This window comes from Coturnix japonica, chromosome 12 (assembly GCF_001577835.2).
Source record: "Coturnix japonica isolate 7356 chromosome 12, Coturnix japonica 2.1, whole genome shotgun sequence".
NCBI lineage: Eukaryota > Metazoa > Chordata > Aves > Galliformes > Phasianidae > Coturnix > Coturnix japonica.
Window position 1 is genome coordinate 5970213 of NC_029527.1, and position 24972 is coordinate 5995184.

The 24972-nt window shown below is 33.8% G+C and overlaps 1 protein-coding gene across 15 annotated transcripts in view; it reads right to left on the reverse strand.

Annotated features, from left to right (window-relative positions):
* Window positions 1–24972, reverse strand: part of ERC2 (ELKS/RAB6-interacting/CAST family member 2) — a 369824-nt gene that overhangs the window by 227825 nt on the left and 117027 nt on the right. For 5 of the 15 annotated variants that reach the window (XR_001557959.2, XR_001557962.2, XR_001557960.2 and 2 more), the window contains 7 exons: window positions 22249–22386; window positions 19148–19288; window positions 18462–18602; window positions 14980–15015; window positions 10810–10839; window positions 9717–9910; window positions 3847–3858 (listed from right to left, as the gene is read on the reverse strand). Coding sequence is in view for 2 of the 15 variants with exons in the window: in XM_032447283.1 (XP_032303174.1) it covers window positions 3847–3858; window positions 9717–9910; window positions 10810–10839; window positions 14980–15015; window positions 18462–18602; window positions 19148–19288; window positions 22249–22386 (692 nt within the window). In the remaining 13 variants the exon portion in view is untranslated. The remainder of the gene's footprint in view (window positions 1–3846; window positions 3859–9716; window positions 9911–10809; window positions 10840–14979; window positions 15016–18461; window positions 18603–19147; window positions 19289–22248; window positions 22387–24972) is intronic. The other 10 variants (XR_001557963.2, XR_001557965.2, XR_001557966.2 and 7 more) reach the window with 7 other exon arrangements.

Consider the following 24972-nt stretch of genomic DNA (forward strand, 5'->3'; position numbering starts at 1 on the left):
ACAAATCGATAGGCCTCTTCTTAAAGTTTCATTATTCCAAATGAATGTGTGCTGTCTTAAGATGTCTAACACAGAGATTATTACGGTAGTGCTTCAGTTTAACAACTATTTTGCCTTCAGAAGTACCATGAGAACATATGGCAGCCACAGCAGAACCAACTCTGCCTGCTAGAAGTAAAGCAAGTGTCACAGAAGTCACTGAAACCTTTCTCATCTCAAAGGCAAAAACATGGGAGGGAAGGTTTACCTAACGTCCAATCGGACGTATTTGGAAAATATTCCAAAATCACTGTTTTAGAAAGTTTCCTCCAAAGCCCTGGAGAGGTGTTAGAAATATTCATACTAGAACAATGTATAAATGAAAAAGACCTGCTGAAATCCTGTTTCTGAACTATAGTTCGCATCACTTTGTTTCAACTCCAACCGCTGAAACTTCAATGCGATGCATTGCACTACTGTCTCTCTCAGCACATTCTTAGTGCATGACACTTGAAATGAACATGTGCGAAATCTGTACCAGAAAACTCATCTGCCACACATCTCTTGTATATCAAGGATATCTGCAGTTGCTTCTTATGTTCTTTAAAAATAAAAATAAAAAAAACTTGATGACAGGATACTAGATAAGAAGGATATTTGATCTAATTTAAATGGTAATTGCTTGCTCAGCTATTTTATTAATTGATATCATCGGTTATAGATGTAACAAGTAACTGAAAATAATCTGCTGCCTGATGTCTGACTGAGGAGTTGCAGTCTTCCCACTGCCTCATCAGGCAATGTTTATTTATTTAATGCAAACCCTCCACAGTATGTTCAGCTTGTCAGCAATCAGGATCAAACCTCCTCTGCTGCAATTTCCTTGTAAATCAAATCTTTCCACTGCAACTCCTCACTCAACCTAGCAGGTCTCAGGGTCCATTTGGACGTTATCATACGATCTTTCCGTGTTTTTGCAGTTAAGTCTTCTGAATTCCACAATATGATTACTTGTTTTGACTAACTAACTTCCTCTTGTAATAATTCCATTCAGAGCATTTCTATCCAGTCATAAACATATTGTCCATTAACATTGCTCCTGCATAATGGAAGCAAACAATGTGACTAGAAGAGGAGGCTCCATTAAAAGCCCTATTCCTAAATTTAGCACCCCTGTCTCTTTTCAGTCACAGCTTTTTGAGGGTAAGTTGTATTATCTCACAGTGATTCTTCACATACATCACATCCCTCCATTCCACACAGGGAATCCTTATAGCATTGCACTCCGTCAGCCACTGAGCTCCCAAAGGCATGGGTGCCTGGCTGCTTTATTCAAGAAGTACATAAATACTTGTTGTGGATCTTCCTCCTTGTCAAAAGCAGTGTTAACTAGAGAATTGTAAGAATGCTCTGTCTAGAAATTGGTAATAAAGAAAAAGTAACAGTTACTGATCTTATTTCTTGTCCAACAAGGAACCCTACTGTCAGGCCCAACGCAATCCAAAATGGCTCTTTCTCCTTCAGTGATGTAAAGCTCTTTTCTGCTCATATCCACTTTACGCTGCACACCTATTAATATTTACTTCCAAGGAGTACTGATACGCCAAATTAAGAAATAAAGAACATTACTGATAATTTAAAAATATCCTTCCACATTTAAATAATCCATTTAATTTTGTCCCAGAAATTATGCTGACCTCTGCGTTCCTTTAAGCATACTGGAAGGGCACAGTAAAGAACTGAGGTGGTTCAGAAGGGAGCAGGATAGAAATGAGCAACATTGAGTTGCCCAGTCACTGTGACTCATTTTTATCTCTTCATTCTTCATCTCTATTAACGTTCTTCAACTCTATTAACTAATCTTATTTCATAGTGTATGACTATTTACTCTGTTCTTTTGAAAGAGGGAATTCCAATTATTTAAATTATTCCAATTATTTAAAAGTTCTACTTTACTATTTCTTAAATAAAAGGAATTGCAAACATACAAAAATTAAAGAACACAATGAAATAAATAAATATATCTTATCAAATTTTAATCTTTCAACACACTTTAATATTAAAATGCAAACAGTATGAATATGCTGATTTTGTATATGAAGCAAACAGGCTAAAACAAAAAGACATGACATCAACCTCCCAGCTTCCAAAATAACAACTATGTTTCTCACTTAGATTAACCAGTCTCTCAGAAGAGTACTGTATATCACAGATTCTCTCAGTTTTCATTAGTACACTATCTCATTTCTCCAGGGAAATTATCTGTGAACAACATATCGCTCTGCCCTTGGAACCATCAAAATGACATTTGACAAAACTGAGGAAGGCTTGTAAGTTAAATTTAAAGCTCTGCTAAACCTTGCCTTGCACATCTCATGGTGCGTTAGTCTTCCACAGAACGATCAGGAAGGTCAACATTAGAGGCTGGTGGGAAAATATCCAGCATAATACCATCTCCTGCTTATCTACAGGCAAAAAAGTGTGACAAGTACATAACTTGCTGTAAACTAAATCAAATACAAAAGCTACTTGACTGATTTTTGTGTTGAGTTTTTCTTATAGCATAAGTAGATTTTTACATTAAAATACATAAATATTTTACATCACCATATTTTAACTTCTTTGCCAGCAATATTGTTAGCTCAAGTTATAAAAGATCTACAGCATGGATTATATCTCCAAATGAAAAAAATTGGTACCTGAAATCTGCCTGGAAAGTCTTTGCAGAATACACATTTCCAGAATGTGTGAAAACGTACACACATTCTACCTCAAAAAGGATTGAAAATCAGGCTTCTTTCTCTCTTAAGGAGTGAATTTTGCCTCAAAAGACATCAGTAGAGGGTAATGGTTGCCTCTACAGAACCAGCAATCCTGTCTGGTAGAACTAATTAATCACAGAAATCCCTTAAACAACATCCATCTTCTTTAAAATTGAAAATCAAATATAAACACATTTTGATATTAAAAAAAAAAAATCATTTTTAATAGAGCAGATCTCAGATCTCATGACAGCTCTTTCAGTACTGCTTAAATTGTAAGCAACATTTCAGACGTGCACTGTATTGTGACGGAACTCTGCATAATGTAGGAAAAAAGAATCAGTAAAGCAGACAAGACTGAACTCAACAGAAAGACCCCGCAGAAGAAGATGACCTGTTCAGTGCTTGAGAATATTACCAATTATTTAAACATTCCTCAAAAATAGTGCAGGAGCACAAATGCTAATGAAACTGATATAAAACACTGAAGAAAATAAAGATTGTATCTGTCGAGAACATGAGACATATAAAAACAGCATACAAAATGTACACATATACACACATTCCTTGTGTACACATCCAGAGCCTGGCCAGAACAAATAGCTAAATGTTTCTGTATCAGCAGCTGAACCACTCCAAACTCTCAGATGATGTTTGCAATAATAGTTTAATGGCTTAAGTGGTGACAGTAAAATATGCCTCTAATTGTGAGCATAAATCTCTACATAGTACTGTTACTACTAAATTGATTATTTCTTGAGTTGGGTTGTCTATCAAAAAGTTACTCCTAATGTTGAACGCCCAAATAAAAATAATAAAAGTAGAAGAAGAAAAAACTCTTTACACAACATACGAATTTGATATGTTGTTAATAAATGCATTTTTCTTAAAAGCTTTTGACAAAAGCATTTATTTACTGTGAAGTTTCTGATCTAGATACGGAATGACCAAAAACTTCATAACAGTGCAAAGCATGAAAAACAAAAAGAAATAAAATTCAAACAGAAGTTACTAATGTGGAATCAAAATGATCAAATAAATTGAGCATAGATGAAAACCTTGGTTGTGGAGGGAGCAATTACATAGGAGAGCAGAAAATACTGACCTGGAAGTCAAGCTGGTTGGAGTAGGGATGAAAGCAGCAGTTTGGAGAAAAACAGATAGGGAGAGACAGCAGAAGAGAATACAGGAAGGAACACATTAGTTCTTTAAAAATATAACAAGAAGATGTTATATTAGCAGATTTTATTTAAACAAAAACAGAGGAAAAAAGGAAAGGAAAAGGAAAGCAAGAGGTAAAATAAATTTTCTGTATAGCATATGCTTGCTGTATACTCAGCACAACAGATATTTTAAAGCAAATGGCACCTTGTCATTTGTGGACTGTGGAACACCATCCATATTTATAACCACCCTAATGTATACACACACCATCATGTAGGAAACAAATTAGCTGTTCATTGGTAATGTTTGCTGACACACAAATGTTTCATCACATATCAGGAAGCCTTTTTTGAGCCAAGAGGAGTTTGACCTACATTCATCACATCTACTCATAAAAGGCATAACAGCAAAACAATCTGACAGCTTGTTCAAAGATCTTATTGAGGTCTCAAAGTGCGGTACCTAAAAAATGTTCTGAGACAGTGGCTGCCCAGGCATTGTCATTGCTCCTGCACTGAGTGTTGCTGTTTGATAGGCAGTCTGACCTTTCCGGTAAGAGCATTCAAAGCAACTTTAAGCAAGGGATGTATAAATATGATCCTGTTTGAGAAATCAATTATTAATCTAGTTCTTTTCTTCCTCATACATTACTTTCCTACTCAGAATTTACCATCCATGTGATGCTCTTTTAAAATAGAGTCCAAAGAACAGCCTGGAATGTTGTTTACAGCATCAGGTTTCATGACCAAAGGCAGCCTCTTCAGTTGTTTTTCATCCATGTGCCCATACAGCATTGTTTTCTTTTCTCCCAATCCTTCTGACTTAATCCAAAGGGCACAGTGCAGGCCAGAGGAGAGACCTGCATTTCTTGCATTCTGAGAGCACTCAGTTATTGTTCTCATCCCCTAAGAAATTACATTTAATATAAGTAGCACATATGCATAGATATCTACTTTGCATAGATATCTGCAGAATGTTAAATAAGGTAAAGTTAACACAGATATGGCATGCACACAGGTTGCCAACAGCATGCTACTCTTCTAAGAGCATGAGACTACTGTAAACATACTGGATCAGAGGACTGAAATCATGTGTGCAGTTGCAGGCCTCATATAATAATCTGATTCATAAGCATGTCAAGTTACACCTTAAAACCACTTCGGTTTTTCATTCCCTTTGATTCATTTAGAAAGCTGTTTCAGAGCCTTCTTTTCTCTGAGAATTAGAAGATGTTTTTCCCTTCTATTTTTCAATTCAACCTATTAATGGATACTTTATTTTTAATGAATTTTATTCTTCTTTTACTTAAATCTTTCCTATTTCACTGCAGCTTTTACCACTTCATGTATTTGTAGAGAACACACATCCTTACTGAGCCTTTGTTTTGCTATAGAAACTAACCAATGCTTGAGTTTAGACTCCTTCTGTGACATGAGCACTCCATTCTCCTAACTGTCCTGTGAGTCCTCAAGTGCACCTGTTTCCAGTTTGAATTCAACCTTCTGGAATGTGACTGATGGAAGGTATTCAGCAGTATTCCATATGGGGTCTTGCTAGTGCTCGATGACATTAATACTTTCCTATCATTATTGCAAACATTTACTCTGACATACCAGGATTTACACCTCATTGTTTAGATGTCTGTTTCATTATTTAGATAGCTCATGACAACACTGCCAGAAGCAAATTCATTCAATCTTTCTCTTCCTAAACTGTATCAAGAATTAACCTTATTTTACAGTGAGCAATTTTACTGGTCATAACTTCAGTCATGCACATTATACTATTATATATCACTTAAATTCATTTCCTTATTTAAACTCCCCAGTACATTTCATAAACAATAATACCTTTCATTCTACCACTGTTAATAAAAGCAATAAACAATACACACATTCCATCTTGACAGTTCCTTCTCAGCTGCAGTTATCTCCTTTTGGCTAGGCCCTTTGCATTAACATTTAAGTTAATCACTATCTTGCTCAGTTTTATTTACACTATTGGGGGGAAAGGGGGGCGGGGGGAAAGGCTGTGATATACTGCGGTTTTTTTTAATCTAGTCACATTATAAAGTCTTATTATAAACGGATAAATCATGACAGATGTAGTAGAAGATATCAAGAAAGTGACTATTGAAGGAGCAGTTAGTTCTATGCAGTAAGTTACACAAACACAAAATGTGTTTGTATATGTATAGTAGTTGGGGAAGCAGACCAACAAAGCTTGTATGTATGAGGAACGGCATGAATCATGAATCTTAAGTGATGCAACTCAGAACTGTGATAACTTCTGAGGAAGAAAATAATGTTTAAACCAAGTGAATTACCATAAGGATAAAATCTTCTTCAGTAGTAGTAATAATGTTCACTTGACAAATAGCATTATACATTTAATTCCCCACATATTGAAGGAGATATTTCTGCCTTTGAGTATTTGACACTCTAATATATGTTCAACTTTTCTTTTTAAAAGTAATTCATGATCTTGTTTTCATTCCAGTAATGTTTCTATTTCTCAGATGAACTGAATTTATATAACAGTCCATAACACTAATGAATTTATGAGTGGATACATCAAATATTGTAAAGTTATCATTTGAAGTACTCTAGTTTACATTTCTCTTAGGAGTTTATGTTTATAAATATCAAGAATATATGTTGCAATTATGTTGAAATCTAAAGATGATGGCATAGGAGTGAACATAGATCCCAGCAAGCTATCAATCAACAAATATGGTACAGAAGAACATTAATTTTCTTATAGAATACTAGACAAGTCTTACATATGAAATTAGGAGAAATGTTGAAGATAGGTTGTTTCCAAGAACAAAAACAGAGAAGAAGAAAGAGTAAGGGAAAAAACAAAACAAAACGAAAACAAAACAAAAAAAAAAACTTGAAACACAGTTATTTGAATTAAAAAACAGCAGGACAAGAAGGAGTGAACATTTTTAAAATATGCTTCTGTTCAAGTGGCAGTCATTTTCACAATACCTTATTCCTATAAAGGGAGTAAACTGAGCTTTGACTCCACATCTTCCCTTCAATAATGAGCCAAGCATGTAGTCATTACGAGCAGAAAAAATAGTAGCACTTCATAAAATGTTACAGTAATTTACACTCCACCTAGCCCCCTAGAATGGGAATTTAGCATCAAAGTTCCCTTTCTAGGGATGCCAACAGGTGGCACAGTTATAAAGGGAGTTAGATCTTTGGCCAGTATTTATCAAAACTGAGGAAGAGGGAGAGAACAGAACTTAAACTGAAGAGAAACTCAGGTGAATCTGATTACTAGAAGTAGTTATATGCCCACTGCCTAAAAATACTTCCCTGTTACACCTCTGTAGTGCTGGCAGTTTGCTGGGCTTTCTGTACCAATCAACCACTTTGTGCTTATACACACTGGAAATTAGCAATAAATATTTAAATTCAGATGTTGTAATCACCAACAAATAATTCTATGGTCATCATTCTCTGTTTTACAATAATATATACTCCAAGAATTTAGAATTAATCTTGGAAGCTGTTCTGTAATTTAAATTAAATGAGAAGGTGATTTCTAGTTACTAGAACTCAGAAAGAAGTCTTAGAGAGAGGTAAATGTAAAATGTAACAATATTCTTCCTTCTTTATCTGGTCATATCAGAGATATCTTATTGAAAGCATTAGAGGAGCACTTAAAGTTTCGTAGCAAAGATTAACTTCTTCATCATATTCCAGATGCAGCATAACCTCTTCAGAAAGTGTGTGATAACTCAGTGGTACCAAATTACTCTGTAAAAAACTAGTTCAGTGTTGACCCTGACCTATAACGCAAAACATGAAACTTGCAGAATGAGAAAGACAGAGAGAGAGAGAGAGATAGAAGAGAAAGATATTAGATATTTACAGAACCCATCGCAGGATTCTCAGACCATATGAGATGGTATGCTACCAAAACCACAGTAATAGTAGTCCCCTTTTTCTTTTTAATCAGTGGATAATTCTAAATTTAATTCAGATAAAAAGCATGAATTGCCATGTTTTATTTGTTTGGTTTTTTTTTTTAACATAAAATACTTAATATTTACTAAAAAAATAAAAAAATTAGACCATAAATTTCATTGCTTCATTATGTTTATTATTTAATCTCAACTGCCACTTTAATATTTAACCATTCAGCACATACGTGATCACTACTTAATAAATCTCATAAGATTATTCTTTTGAACTAAAGTAAAGCATACCTACTATTGCATCTAGTGTCACATAATAATTCAGAATGTTTTAGAGCCCAATGTGGATATCAGTTACTGCTCCTGTAAAGAATACACTATCCATCTCCACCAGCTTGCTCCAACTTGGTCTCAACTCTATTAGAAGTCTAGGTCTGTAATTGCCCCTACAGTACATGCAGTGGTGGGTAAAATAAGCAGCAATTTCATGCCCACATAGGTTCATTGTGTTATATTTTTCTAATATGGTGTTTAGGTTATTGGAGACATTAGGCATAACTTGTTCATGGTATACAAGTGACTTTCCTCTTTAATAGCTTTCACCACTATCTACTTTACACATTAAAATCCATGCAAATACTGGAGTGTCCTAACCCCCTCCTGATATGGTTGGAAAGGTAAGTGCTAACTACAGCCATCCTCATGTAAACAATCAGCTACATTTCAAGCACAAATATTCACTTTAAATTTGAGGCCTCAATTCTCATGACAAATTGATTAATAGTTATATTCCATTATTTTTTATTATTATTAAAACAAATCTTTGCCAAATCCTGTAGAGAAAGATGAGTTTTGGCAACAGAACTGTGAAGGCTGATAAGTCATCATCAGTAAGAGATATTCTATGTAGCTTCCTTTCCAAGCTGGCTGCTATCCTTCCCCAGGGTAAACAATATTTCCAACAGAGCTTTCCATGTTTCATGGTAATTCTCTCTAACAGGACAGAGCTGTGCTATGTCCTGGCTGGAACAGCACTAATAACCGTGAGAATCCTTAAATCCCCTATTTACATCAAGAAGTCCTGTTCTTCCTTCTTGATCACTAGGCAACAGTAGCTAAAATGTTTGAAAATATGTGAATCCTTCTTTCATTCACCTAACAGTGTCTAAGAGTACAGAAAGGGAACAAGAAATCAGAGATACAGAAATTTCTTGTCAATCAAATAACTTGCCAGTTATTCTTTGTGAGAATCTTCCAACAATTATTTAATTCCAAATGCACAAGACAAATTGAGCTCTGAACTCTCCTGCCACAACTAACGAAAGACCATATAACTGTCCCAGAAATAAGAAAAAAAAACTGCCTGGTCAACAACAGAAAATGTTCATCTGAAGAGGAAAATACAGCCAGAGAGCCACTGAGAAAAATGGACAGCCATTTTTGGACAGTAGAAATACTTACCAATGCTTTTCAGTACCACTGAGAGCTAGAAGTTCTTTTGAGACTGAAGAAACATTTGTGCAGACAGCCTTGATTTACCCATTACTAGAAAGAAAAGGCTGTTCCACAAACATGGTTTTCCAGGAGGACTGTTACTGTAAATTTCTATATAAGCTCCTTTCATGGAGACTACAAAATAGTGACAACTTTAAATTATTCCAAAGTCAGCAGACAGATGAGATTCTCAATTATCAAAATCTTTTTCATTTCTGATACAGTTTTACAAGGTATTACAAAATTCTGTTATTAAAAAACAAAAAAAAAAAACAAAAAAAAAACCAAACATCACACATTCTACCATCAAGTTCTCTCATCTGTAGGGGAGACCAAGTAAATAAAAATGTCATTCAATGGTAGATGAACAATACGAGAATTACCTTTCTAACTCAGCAATTTTCTTATCTTTGTCATTCTTCTCATTCTCTACTTCCTTGAGAATTTCTAGAAGTCTGTCAACCTCAGCCTGAGCTTTGCCACATTCTTCTCTATAGTATGATGCTTCCTTATCAAGCTGTTTCATTCTGTCCGCAAATTCTGGATTCATGCGCGCCTCCTCTTCGGCCTCATGAGCCTTCAGAGTCAATATTTTAAAAAAGGAGAAAAAAAAAAGGATGACAATAATTTCAGTCGCTGAAAGAGTTTTCATTTTCAGTCTTGGAATTCAGATTTTCATTAAAAAGGATTATGGGTGTCTCTGTCAGATAATAATTTTCTACATAAGCTTTATAAAAAGGAATTCAATGCTCCTTGCAGTCTAAAATTAGTTTTAAATTCTATCTTAACAAAACTTCATTCAGAAAGGGGAGGTTATTTGTTAAACAGGATGTTTGTGTGTTTTTATGTAACAACATGACCATACTTTGAGGGTTTGCTTTTTTACTTTAAAAAAAAAAAAAAAAAAAAAAAAAACTTGTAAATTATTTAAATCACTTTAAATCTTAAGTTCACTTAAGTCAAATATGATCTCTTTCTCCATACACATACATTTTGTCCATGCGTATGTACAGAAATATATGTACATATTGTAATCTGTGTCACCAGATGTTTCAAATACAACTCAATACTAAGAATCTAAAAGGAAGAAATTTATTCTATGTGGTGCTGTCTACAAAAGACAAATCGATAAACTATAAGGTTCCTTTTATCTGACATTTTACCCAATACTCCTTTTTTTTTCTTTCCCCATCATTAATACTTAACCTGAAACATCAGAAGAACAAGCTTATTGGTGAAAATGGCACAAACCTGGCAAACACATGCATGGATGGGTGGCAGTTTCACAGACAAGAACAAACGAAATGAATACAACAACAACACTGCAGAGTCCGATCTTACTCCCATCAAATCTAATGGCAAAAACACAATTAAACTTCAATGGGAGCATGATCAGGCATCAAGTGCTTTAAACTCTTGACTGGAATAATCACAGACAGATGGAAAAACAACAATGCACTGCAATGCTTAGCCTACCCCTTGCTTCCCATTATTCCTAATTGGCATCTTGAAAGAGCAGGCAAGGAAAAAACAAGTAGTTTAATGCAGTGCACACTAAACATAGAAAATTCAGATAACATTTTTGGAATATAAAAGAATTTTACAGAAATGCAGGACATTTAAAACAGAAGGACCTCCAACTTTCTTGTTACTCAGAGAAGATGTGGATGTAATTATCTTCTTAATTTCAGACAATAGACAATGCAAGCAAGCAAGGGAAGAAATGCAGGTCAAAATTAAACATGCATGTTTTAGAAAGAATTAATATAAACTACAGTTATTAAAAGGTTCATATTCTTTGCAATGGCTAGAGTTTTCTGTATAAATAAAGAACAGGTCTGGCTTTAGTATAACAAAAAAAAATGAAAATAGTGGGAAAAAGCTTAGGAGTTTTGCATGTAACATATCATTTAAGCATGAGGATAATAAGAGAAAGATTTTACATTTTAATCTCACTGTAAGATTCTTATTCAGAATTAGTTAACAAAATATGTCAACAGAAAAACACAAGACTCCTACGAAACTTACTGGCCTTGCCCTTCAAATGTTCTGTTTGGTATAACAATACACACTCCAGCCCTGAATTCTGTGAAGATTTAGGAGTTTCTTAATACAGAGATCATTTCAAGGTAACATCCATACAGTATTTCAATTTTACTGTTCAGGTGAGTGCCACAGCTTCTTTTCTACCTTCATATATACTCCTGCTTTAATAATGAACTTTGGCTTATTTTATGCTTACTCTTTGTGTTTCTTTCAATGAATCATTCTCTTATTTGATGGCCCCAGGTCCATCATTTCATAAACACGCAGAACATCCACCTTTCTGCCTCTAGCTTTTCCTTTCTTCACTTTAGCATACAGGAACAGACAGCAGCAGCCCGACTTTTTCCCTCATGTGCCTCCAGCCAATCCTTGCTCCAAGAGGCAATATAGAATAAATAGAAATGCCTCTCTTTTCACTTTTTTATTTTAAATAAATTTTCATTGCCCCACAGCACTTTCAATGATGAAAGTATATAATTAGGCAAAAACATGATAATGTCACCAATGCAAAAGTGTCAAATGTTCAACTGTGACACAGCATGCCTGTCATACAACAGCTCCAAAATGTAATGAACAAATTGCCAACTGCATAGCTCATAGCTAAAATGAAAACTGGTAAAGATACCTATTATATTGACCTGTTAACTCTTGCATAATAATGTGCTAAGGAAATAAATATTAAGTTGCAGAAATATTTTCAATTGTTTTGCTTTCACTGGTGCTTAAAGCACCCTCTAAATGTCCACCTCTTACCGTTGTGTTTATGAGTAAGAGTAATTGGTATCATGAGTAACTTTCAGCAGCAAAGTAGTTGATCTCTTTATCTGTGTCTGCAAACAATCATGCTGCTGGCATCCAGGTTAAGCATAGGAAGTGCAATCCTGAGTTTCAAATTAGCACGCTTAGTTTAAGGTGTTTTGTTTGTCAGCATTGTGACTGTGTTGTATATTATTTTTATCAAGTTGATAAAAATAAGTTATCACTAACAACTTCACTAATTATTACAGTTATCAAATATTTGTAAAGTAAAGAAACAGTTCTGTATGTAAGCAGCAAATTTCCTACAGAAACACCATAACAGTTTGTCACAAACACGTAACATGAATTACTTGGCATGTTAAAATTTTATGGTACAACCACACATGCATTATTCTGCGTAACAGAAATGGATGGATAGATATTGCATTTCATTTTAAATAGTCAGACACAGGCATACACAGAAACCAAGTATTAAATAAAAAAATTAATGAAACCATTTACGTGCAAGAAATTACTTTGTCAGATCCTTCAAATTTTCTTTCTTTCAGTAATTAACTAAAATTAATTACTATCATTGTTTTCAACTTTTTTTTTTTTTTTTTTTTTTTTTTTTACTCTGCTTAAAATTTGACCATTTTTATATTCAACTTCAGGACTCGTTTAAAGCAGATTCTACATGTACTTAAAATTTTGATCTGATATTGTTCTCATGAAGCATATGGAAAAATAAGTCTCTACTTCTGAGAGGAAAGTTCATCAGGACCCTAGACAATGTACGTCATCTTATTTTCACTACAGGACAAAAACAATTATGTATTTTATTATAATCGATTTTTCAAAAAAGCCACGAAAGAACATTCACCAAAATTTTTTCCACGGCCTGTTCACACTGGTGAATACAGCATACAGTAAGCAGGATTTGCACCTTTTCTGCATCTTCACCAACTTAGCAAGCAGTGTTATTACTGCATGAATTAACAGAGATCGACTGACTGATATTTCTCTGACATATTTAAGCAATCGAGCATTAAAACAGAAACAGCAAGGAAGCATTCTGTTAAAATAAGAATCATAATGAATTGCAGTAATAAAAGCAAATTTCAGGAACTGGCACAAATGCCATTTAAAAAAAAAAAAAGGGGGGGGGGAGATGAAATATTGGACTTTGATTTCAAAGAAAATGTTACCATTGACTTCAGTGAAGTCACAACTTTATTTGGAAATTCTGGGTGCTTGTAAGGGAGAAATGGATCATTATTACTTACACTGTTAGGCTACTACATATAAATAAGAATTTAGGAGAGACACAAGAAAAGGTTATTGAGGGAAACCAGCTTCAAGGATATCCTAAATTTGTCCTCTAATTCTAAAGGAAAAGGAGAAGCAGGACAAAAGAAAGAAAAGAAAACTGGCTGACTTTGGAATCTCACACACAAATAGACTAGGAAGTAACAAAATTTCCATACAGAGGAGTAACAGATACTGAAATAACAACTGGAAAGTACTTGCAAATCAAGAGAATAACACAAAGTAGACTTCAGTCAGAAAAGACATGCACAAGAGTGCTAGTGATTTGAACAGGAACATAAATACGAAAAAAGTTAACCATGATACATAAAAGAAGGGTTCTGTCTCCCAAAGGGAAAAGGTTTGAACATCATGGCAGTGTGCTGGGTGGTAGAGGAGATAATATAAGGTGTTATACTACTTACAGTCGATTAATGACTGGATTCAAAACACAGATGATAATTGCAAGAGTAAATATGGCCTATTTTGTGGGACTCCTCTGTACATAAGCCATGGCATATCTATTGCATGGTTATACCTTACAAAATTTAGCCACAGCGGACTCCAAAGCTGGGATCCCAGTCCCCCAACATTAACAGCAATATTCCTACTGACTTCAGTGAAGGTAATATCTTTCCTAATGCATATTATCACATCATTTAACAAGCTAAAAATAAAGTTCTCATATGTATACCATCCCAAATATATGATCATTCCAAATAGGATTACTACTTGTAATTTCTTGTAATTTTCTTGTAAATTGCTACTGCAAACCAGTTACATCATTATTTCTGTCCTGTGATGCTCACATTAATAGTCACAAACAAAAAAGAGAATGTGCTCTCTACGAAGAAAATATTTTGTTACTGCTCTTTATCAAACAGAAAAAAGGAATACCATGAAGTCAAAAGAACAGATACTGAGCAACTAAATCAGGCTTTAGCAAGAATAATAATGCTAAGCAAGCCAAAGTAATATTATTTTGCTTGTCAAGCACTGCTGCTTGTGTTCATCATCATATATTTCAGCAATTTCTTGGGTTAAATACATATCTATATTCTTAATTGCATACACCGAATGCACAGTCTTACAAGAGTAGAACTGTAGTAAAAACTATTTCAGCCATAATATTTTAAAAATAATGTTACTTCCTAGACATTACTGTTTGCCTAATCAACTCAGTCATTAAGGTGAACCTGATAAATTAGAAATGGCTTAAGTTTGAAGGATCCAATAAAGTACTCCAGAAGGAGAAAGTAAAAAGCAAAGAAAACCAAATAAAACAGTTATCTGCATGCTTCTCTAATACAGAAGTTGAGGACCTAAAGGCTAGGATGTTTGGGTTTTTAAGAAATATCATATGCATTTTTTAATATATTACATATTTTAAAATGGCCTTGAAGTCCACAAAGCTCATTTATTTAGATATAGCAGATATAGCATAGTGACCATCGTAAGTATTCTGCAAGGCTTCACAGAAGAAGAGCACAACACAGTAAGGTAATGGATCCTCATGCTTTGTATGTTACAGAGGACATCTTAAAAAGAACTTACAGGATTGTACATCTGATTGAACAACTGTTCAGCTTGCTACATTGCAAAGTTGGAAGGGAGTGAAGCACAGACAGGAAAAGAAGGAAAGATCCAGGAAAATAGCATTAGCTCAACAAAACCAGTGCATTTGCACAGAAGACCTTGTAATAGAAAAGTAGAAATTTAAGATTCTAAACATTCCTTGGTGAAAGTGAGAGGCACTGGGGAACCATAAATGTTGACTTTGGCTCCTAAAAAAGAATAGCTGGAGTAAGAAATTTAAGGTTTGTGTTACTTTCCCTTTCTCAGGTTAAATAACCCATGAAATAAAGAAAGGTGTTCACTTTTGATGATACATTAAGTGCTGCTCTCAAGCAATGAATCATGAGAAGTGCTTTTGGCTGTGGCTTCAATTTATCACCAAAGCTTCAAAGATAGTAATAATAAATGATTAATTAAATTTTATCATTATATTTATTACTTTTCTTTATTTAACACAATACTGAATTTTCTATGCAGAATGACTTTTCAACAGTAGGGCTTGGCAAAAAGTCCTTTAGCAACTGCAAATATGTCAGTAAGCAATTAAATTTAAGATAATGACAAACGAAAGGAGGAAATTCTGAAGTGGATAATAAGATTATATGTAAATATATATATATATACACATGTACACATTATATATATATATGGACACACAGACATATAAAATACTTAGCTACCTAGTAAGTTAATTCCTGCTGCTCTTTCACTAATAGCAACACAACGTAAGTCAAGAAGTCATCTGTGGAATTTTGGCACAGAAAGTATTGTATATTCCTCTGTTTTTTATATTACGATTTTTTTAAAATTTCCTGAATTTCAGTCCTTCATCTTTGTCACAAATTGTTTAATACACATTGCTAATGCTTTAAACACTATTTTGTGCACCAAAATATTGCATGGTCATTTGAATAATTACTCATTATGAACACCTTATTTATTACTTCAAACACATCTACTCTTGAAAATTAATACTGTTTTCTTACTGAAAAGCAAACAATTCAGTTGAGTAAAAAATAAAAATTATTTGTATTTGATGAGATTCAATTAAAAAAGCAAATTTATTACTAAAAAGGAAAGGAGGGATAAAAAAGGAGAGAGAAACAAACAAAATCAGATTGTGTTCATACTTGTCCCTTACACAAGTATGAACAACTATGCCCTTCTTTTGGGCATAGCAATTATTACCATCAGCGCTCATGGAAAAATGTAAATTCTAGCAGTTAAGAGTTAAGCACATTATATTCACACTTATTAATAAAACTTGGTAAAACATATAAATCAAAATTTAACTCTGATCATTTTAAAAAATCATATTGAAAGGTGCCTTCTCTATATCATACTAGAGAAAGGAATCTGAAGCTGCAGTCAAGTTTTGCAAACTAACAATCTTGCGTCACCTGAAAAGAATCTATAGACTATGCTCCCAGCTTCCCTAGTGTTCAATGTTCATAAATAAGCACAATTACAAGGCATGTAGGTTAATTTACTCCAAAGTATGCTGACGCTCCCTCCTATTCTAAGTCAGACATAGGCAAGAATAACCCAGTTTTCAGTTTCGGTTAGTTTTCTAAAAAGTGAAAACATGGTGAATTCTAGGGACCAATTACTTTTAACACAAGATATTTACAGGTTTGAACATAAAGTATTTTATTGGTGAAAATGTGAGCTGAAAATTACTGTTTGGAGTCTACTAGTATTAACAGTCACTGTTTCTATTCAACTAAACATGCCCACAGAGAAGGTTGTTACTACATTTTATTGTGGAAATACCTGCTCTTCTACAAACATTGGGTGAATTTCCATAGGGGTTTTATGCTTTATTTATGATATAATAAAGCTATTATGTTTTCAACTCTCGTTTAATAATCCTTTGTATTTATACACAAAGAACATACTCCCTTTTCTATATGAAAGACATCCTAGACTCTATCCGACTTTTATAAGTGCTTATTTTTCCATGACCACATGATCTACAGCCATAAAAGATTGACTAAGGATCTCAGGTTCTTCCAGAGTATTTTTATTTCTAAGTGATCTATGCTTTAGGGTTTTGTTTGTTTGTTTGTTCATTTGTTGTTTTTCTAATTGCAGACCAGTAAGATACTTTAGATTGTAATGAAGTATAATTTATAGTGAAGTACAATGTAAACACATACATTTTCTAACAAAAGAAAATTAAAAAGTAGGACTTGCATGAAAACAGCTTATTTCCATATTCTAATTCAAGTATCAATTGCACTTTTAAACTATGCAACTTATAAAGTAGTTGTGTTTAACTAAAAGCTTTTGTATGTTTCTTTGAACACATTCTCCCTGTTCATCTCCACAGCCAGTATAACACGGGCACCTAACTGCAGATATTCAAAAACATATTAAAAGAATAGAATTCTCAGATTTACATTCTAGTATCCTTTTTCACACTTTGCTAGAACTTCTTCACAGATAATGAAAACCCTTCAATAATCTTGTACCAAAATCCTGCTTAAAGAGCAGTACTACGCAACCTGGGTTAAAAAACAAACAAAAAAATCAGAATATTACCCAAATAACGTAAGCATTCGTAGAATAAATGAACACTTTTCTAGAAAATGAAACATCAGAAATTAATGTTTGCTCCACACTTACTCACAAATTGCAGAAGGCAAACATATTGCCTAAGCCCATCAAACACATCCTAACATTGGCATTTGAACACTGAGAGCCGACATTATCAAATGACACAGAAAAAAAATAAAAAATAAACAAAGAAACAACATGTGGTAGAAATGGCATAAACAAACTTGCAAATCCTTTAAGCAAAAAACATTGTAACACATAAGTTAATGCATAAATTTAAATAAAACCACATTATAAAATACAGCATTTGTATGTTTTCCTTTAACTGGATGCTTCCGCTACCTGGTTTGAAATAATGAACTGATAGCTGCAGTAAGCTTTGTATTATTGCTTTTAATTATCACAAACAAGCATTCATCAACAAAGCCAAAGAATGCGGAAACAAAATCTAACTGGAATTTCCATCTTAGAAGCAGACTTATTTCATTAAAAAGTGCTGCTTTAATTATTTCTTATGCTATAAGCATTTCCATTTACTTCTAATCAAGGTATAAATTCAATCACATACAAATTACTGGCCTGATAACTTCTCTATGTCCTTCTGCTTTTCCTCCAACATCCTGTTCCCTGTTCATTAATTTGCCACAGATTCTCAGAATTCCCTCACAGACGTACTCAACATAATTTTGGAGGTTTCTAGTGGCTTTGGTAAAAGTCTCTTAAGAAAAATATTAGAAGTACTTTATGCAAGCATCAGCAAACAGTATGGATAGATTTAGAATTACTCTGGAAGAGTAAGTTAGTTAATCAATCCAAAATGAGAGGTTTTGTAGCTTTAGGTGTTTTTGTTTTTGTTTTCCTGATTACAGCTGAATTTTGTTTGTTTTTAAGATGAAACTTACCTTTTTCAACTGTGCTTCCAACTTACTACACTCTTCTTTCTTTTGTTCTATGGCTATTTCTAAAGACTTAAGTTTGGAGTCTCTTTTCAGCCCTGCTGATGCCAATGAAGATGCATGTTCTTTGAGATCGATTAAACTAGACTGAAAAATGACCAAGAGCAAAAAGTTAATTCCTAGTCACCAGCAGGACACTAACCTTATTGCCAACTTAGAAATCACTTTGATGCTGTACCCCCCCACTTCCCCAAAAAGCGTTGACACAAAGATAAGCATTTACAGCAAAAGACAGTATTTTGAAATACAACTGACAGAACCACAGGAGCTGGCATATAGTGAAACACAGAAACATCCATAATACAGGCTAATTGACATATACTGGAGGTACAAATATTTTGAAGTCTATTGATCTGATTGACAAGTGAAAACTGGAGCAACAGTGGAATATCTGAGCCTTCTGGAAGCTTATGGAGAGGAAAACGTAGAGAAGACAATACACATCTATGCAAGCACTGAAGCAATATTTTACACACAGAAGTGAGGACTATGAAGAATGCCTAAGAAAATAGCAGTTCAGAAACTGACCACTGAAATGGCAGAATTTCAGTAGCTTAAATGATACAAGAGTAATCCTAATGCACTTTCTTTCATCACCATAGAAGAATATAGGTTTTATTGTGAAGACTGACCTCTTTTTCTGTCAGTTCAGCTTGTAAAGCATTAACTTTCTCCTTCAAGTCTTTGTTTTCTTTTTTATAAGATTCAATTTCTTCAAGTCTTTCTCTGTCATCTCGCTCCCTTTGCTCCTTCAAGCGTTCTATTATTCTTTCCTAACAAGGGAAAGAATAGCAAAATGCAAAAGTTGAGTATCATCTTAAGAAAAAGTGTAATAAAATTCCTTTACATTAAGAAGCAATTAGAAAAACCAGCCTTCAGAAATGCCTTCAGAGGATGATTAAAGTTAATGATATTAAAGTCAAGTCAATAGAAGACTTCTGTCTCAATTCACATTCTACAAATACTTGAATGATGCAAATACTAGCCAGATACTAGTCTGTTCCTCCTTTCACATTGAATTGCTAAGGACCAAACCACCAGAAAACTGGAAACACACATAGCGTTTTTACAAGGTTGAGAAGCTTTCTCTATCTGTCCCTTTCTGCTTCATTCTGCTTTCTGTCGATCTCTAAACTGAATAAAAAAATATATAATTTTAAATTACTGATTTAAAACTTTGTTACATTGAAATAAATTTGGATTTAATGGGATAATATTTAAATGCCAATTCAGGAAACAGAAACATTCAGCTTCTCAAAGGGATGTTAATTTATTTGGAATTTCTAATATTTGTCACCTATTTGAAGTCTAACTATAGACTCCACTGTATTTGCAATTAAGCATGTTAGACTTTCAAGTTCAATTTCATTTTTTATAGTTCTATATTCTTATTTCAAATGTTCAAAAATAAACTTCCTTTTTTGTTATGTCTAAATAGTCAACGACTGATTATGATCTTACTATGTAGCATAAGTTTTAAGATCAAATATCGAAAGCAGACATGGAGTATAAACAGAATAGATACTTGCTAAATGGCTAATCTGTTTCTGGACATGAAACTAGATCTAGGTGCAACTTGCGCTCTATACTGGTTTCCCTTGTAGAACTAATTCAAACATTTATGTTCCAAATAATTGTTTTTCCTTCCAGTTATGTAATATTGGCTATCAGTTCTTTCTTTCACCAATACTTGGAATGAAAAAAGTACATCACACAGTGTTTTATAATGTTATATATTACTAGAAGTTTTTAAACAATCGGATTAAGATCTCTACTAAGTAGTTAATGTAAATGTTTGGAATCTCTTCAATATCGGAAGACAATCAGGACTGTACTAGCCAATCTTGTAATAAGAATAATGTAACAGTTATTATGTGCTGCTGAATTCCTGAGGAAAACCATAGCACAAAGCTGGAATCATGCTGCTGCTTTCCTTCTATATCCAGTACTCTCCTGACAAAAGGAACTCCACTCACAAGTGTTAGCTAGATGAACACACCTGCTTAGAGAATTAACATTACTGTGAAAATCTTCACATAAAACAACAAAGACTTCCCCATTTGAGCCTTATTAGTTTTACTCAGAAAGAAAAATACAGTGAGGACATACCTTAGGAAAAAATAAATAAAAAATATGAAGCCAAAACTGAAAAACGTCTGGCTCTGTCTCATTGTTTCCAAGGCAGTACCAACTTTCACACACAGAGATGCACGTAACTACAGGGAGAATGAATCTAGGCTTCATGCAACCCAACAGTGAAATCTCTCTGACCCCCACCTGGCAGGATTTCATACAGAAATGCCTTCACACACATAGATCGCTCTGAAAGTAATGCCTCCTATTTATTTCTGTGGAAACTACAAGAGGTATACTGAGCACAATACCACTGTTTCGTAGAGAAAATTCTGAGCTATGGTACACTATTTTTTTTTTCTGCTAAAACAAATTAAACATGCACTTATTTCATTTTATTAATAAAATAGTATACATTTTTCCTGAGTCAATCACAAAAGAAGACTAATTTGCTTGTCAGCTGCATAAAGCTGAATGTCAAAAACATGTGTTAAAAGGCCCTAATGCACCATGTTTTATTTGATTAACAACTAGCTTACAGAAATCCCAACAATGTGTTCTTGTTTCAGTCTTATTTGCATTGGCCAGCTTTCCTATGCACTAATCTAGGACCTCACAGGTCTAATCTATTTGCACTTTATCACAGAAGCAGGAACTGAATTGCCATAGCATATAGCTCTATTATCAGGCATACTCAATTGCTTATCTTCTCTATGCTGCTACAGTAGGACCAACTTTATAAATATCAGCTCATGAAAGCAGCCTCTTGAGCTGCATTGGACCAGCGCAAGAGCTGAGATATTCTTTGAAAAGTTTCTTGTAAAATCATCAAGGGAGCTGATAGCATTTCTGCATATTCTAATGTTGAAATGCAGAGTCCTCTAAGCCTATGTGTAAGAAACTGGAAGAGTACATTTTTCAGGTGAATTCTATGGTGTACTCAAAAATGCTTAAAGTTGTGTTGGTTCATTTCTGATTCCCAACAAGAGAAGAAGTGATATCAGAAATAGTGTCTGAGAAATAAAAAGATTACAGACCACTAAGGGAATTTTTTTTTTTTTAGTTTCACACATCTGTAGCACATCCAAGCTATCTAATCCTGCAATGAGAAAGAAAACTGGAGAGAGACACTTGAGAAAATCTACCTTTCATGAAGAGTTAGAAGCCCTATTTTCTAGTTCAGACTTTAAATCTCAATCTGAGTACTTTCAAAAACAGTGAAACTTCTTTTAAAAGAGCTTCATAATATAATTTCATGGCTCTTTAGTTTGGCTCTATTTACCAGGCAAAATAACAGGATAATCAAGATCACAAAGCCATCAAAATACCCCATACTCTCCTCCCTTCTATCAAAGCCAGGTGTCTGTGTCTCAGTTTATGCAGGGAACAACCACTCCCCCATCTAGAAAGGAAAAATTGTATGGTGTCCTGGGACATTATCCCCATTTAAAAGGATATCCTTTGGTATCTCAGAATCCTGTTTCACATCACCAGTCAGGAATCAATCCTTGCCCATCATGCCAGAACAGAACCTACCTGCTTGCCTGACAATGCCCATAGGCATTGTTACAGGTGCCAGACCAACTTAAAAAGACATTTTTTGGACATGCTGCACCTGCAGGAGTAGCACATAATGTGCTGTTGCATAAGAACACATTACCTTTTCAGACAGAGCTTCTTCTAAGGTGGCTAGTGCTGTGTCTGTGTTACTAGAATCTGTCTGCAATGACTTCACTCTGTCCTTTAGATTAGTTAGTTGTTTGTCTTTGTCCCTAAGTTGCTCTTGTAGATTTTCAATCTGAAAATAAAAACAGATCATAATAATCATAAACCTTGTCTTACCATTCCAGTAGAGACTTGGACAATAGGAGCAATGGATGTGTACACATTATACATACAATAAACATACTTCAATATACTGTAAATTTCTACGTTATATAATACGAACATTTTTTAATTATATTATCTGATCTGTTTTCGTTTGCTATAAAATATCATTTTCTAAGAAATTAAAGAATACAATATCAACACAGTCAATCATTTTATTATTTTAATATTTTGTTATTAATCACTTTATTTTAAGGTACTGCATTATCTCAGTAATTCAATGTATGTGTGCAATGGTCCCTTTAGATGATTCCTACCTATAAACACACTGCTTTGCAAGTTAGAAAAATTTTGCATAAAGAATTGTCCACAAGGACAAGCTGGATCCTGGAAGCAAGCCTGAACAAATGAACTCAGCTTCTGATGGTCAAGATCTTATTCTATGCCCACAACCTTCTGAGCACAAAGAAGATAAGACAAGCAATTTTATTATTTGTGTACAGTCTTATTGATTGTCTGTCAGTAGAATCAACCTCCCTTCTTCCTGTACTCACTAATACATCATTGACATAAAACCTAAACTTGAGTGATAACATTCAGCACAAATAAATAGAAACAAATAACCTTTTTATATATAATAAATCAAAGTATGCTTAAATCTGTAAGGTAAGAGTAAGAACACTCTTTTTGAATGCAGAGCTTTCCCTGTCTGCAGAGGGGGTCTAACTCCCAGAAACATTAAAAAAAAAAAACTGGAATGAAAAATTGTGCCAAAACTTACGTGTATTTATTGATGCTCCTATAGTATAAAATTCTTTGATACACAAATGATTTGTGACTCACTGTTTCTGAAAGAAAGGTTCTAACAAGAAGAACCTCTGACAAGACAGAACTTGAACAAGTAAAAAATATGTTTAACAGTTAAATGAAAGGTATATGTTTTCAGCAGACATGTTTATCAACCTATTGTCTTAGAATAAACAAATTAAATAATAAATGACTCTTGCAAAAGACACATGGTGCAAATAAGAACTGACTCCACAGAGTTTATATGAAATTCCATGGGAGTTTACAAAGCAGAAGAATATTGTAGAAATTAAATACAGCATTCATCACTTTACTAGTTTCCCCCACTCACCTTTACAGTACTTTGTTTTGATTCTTATTTTCAAAGACTTTATGAATTACAGCATTCAGAAACCTAGGTCACATTCCCATGTCTGCAAATGACTTTGAGAACATAATGAGGTCTCTTGGCTTCAACTGCTTCACAATAGATGGTGTATAGAGAAAGTTTAAAATATTCTATTTCTGAAGTTTTCTTAACAGAAGATCCTCAAAAAACACATGAGATAAGGAGCACAGTTGTCAAAAGGCATACAAAGTGTTTCCACAGAGCATAATGCATGTCATCCTATACAACTTGTCTTCTTTCCTATGATGGATTTAAATAAATATAGGAAACGCAATTTTCTTTCAGAAGACATTACGCTACAGAACAGCATAGCGGGAATCCAGCCTACACTGATATCAACACACACTCAATCCCCACATCTCAGCAGTATTGCCTTACTACCCTCCAGATCATACTTTCAGAAGGTACAACAAAAATCTTAACCGTAATACATTCTTGATCAGCCAAGCAATCACGATAGCCTTCTTATTCCTGATGGTAGTGTGCACTCTATGCACCTTGTACATAAATCTGAGGACTTTCTTTTTTTTTTCCTCATGACAATGTTTAAATACAGCAACTTTAAACTCTGTAGAAGAGCTGTGTAACTGTAAATAAATGAATATCTTCAATGTTATAAGCAGTGGATAATATTATTTCATCATCCCAATCAAATTATCTTAATGAAAAGAAAAAGACATTTCAGCAAAAGCAAATTTCCTATGTCCAGAAACTAACTTTTTCTGTACATTTGTTATATAATGCTATTCTTCTCATGGCCAATATTATTTCCAGTTTAAGCAATTCAGACTTAAACAGAATCTGGATTCCCCACCATTACTGTTAAACTACATTTAAAGATTCTGTTACAAATCTGAAGATGAATTCAGGATAATTTTCACAGAACTCAAAACTTATGATGATAAAAAGTTTGGTTTCCATGTGCCAAAAATGTATCACATAATTAACAAATCATCATGTCTAGAGCACAGCTTTGTGTATGAAGTTAAAATATATTTACATTTAAAAAGAAATAAAAAGATAAAATTAAAATAATACTTGAAAGTAAATTTGAAGGAGTAGATTTCAATTAGAATGTCTTTATATCAGCAAGAAAAATGCAAATGTTACATTTTATAAATTACTATTATATACATACATGGTCTGGTATGTCAGATTACTGCTCTGGGCAAAAATATTCCACTTGTTCTGTAAGCTATAAAACACTAAGGTATATTTAGAAACGGTTTGGTGAAAACCTGGCATAGAATAGTTCTTGTAAACGATCTCTAGTAATATTTTTCTTCATGTGTATGTTTTATACAGATACAGAAATAAGATACATGTGTTAATGAGTTAAGAACTTTTTATTTTATGGCATGT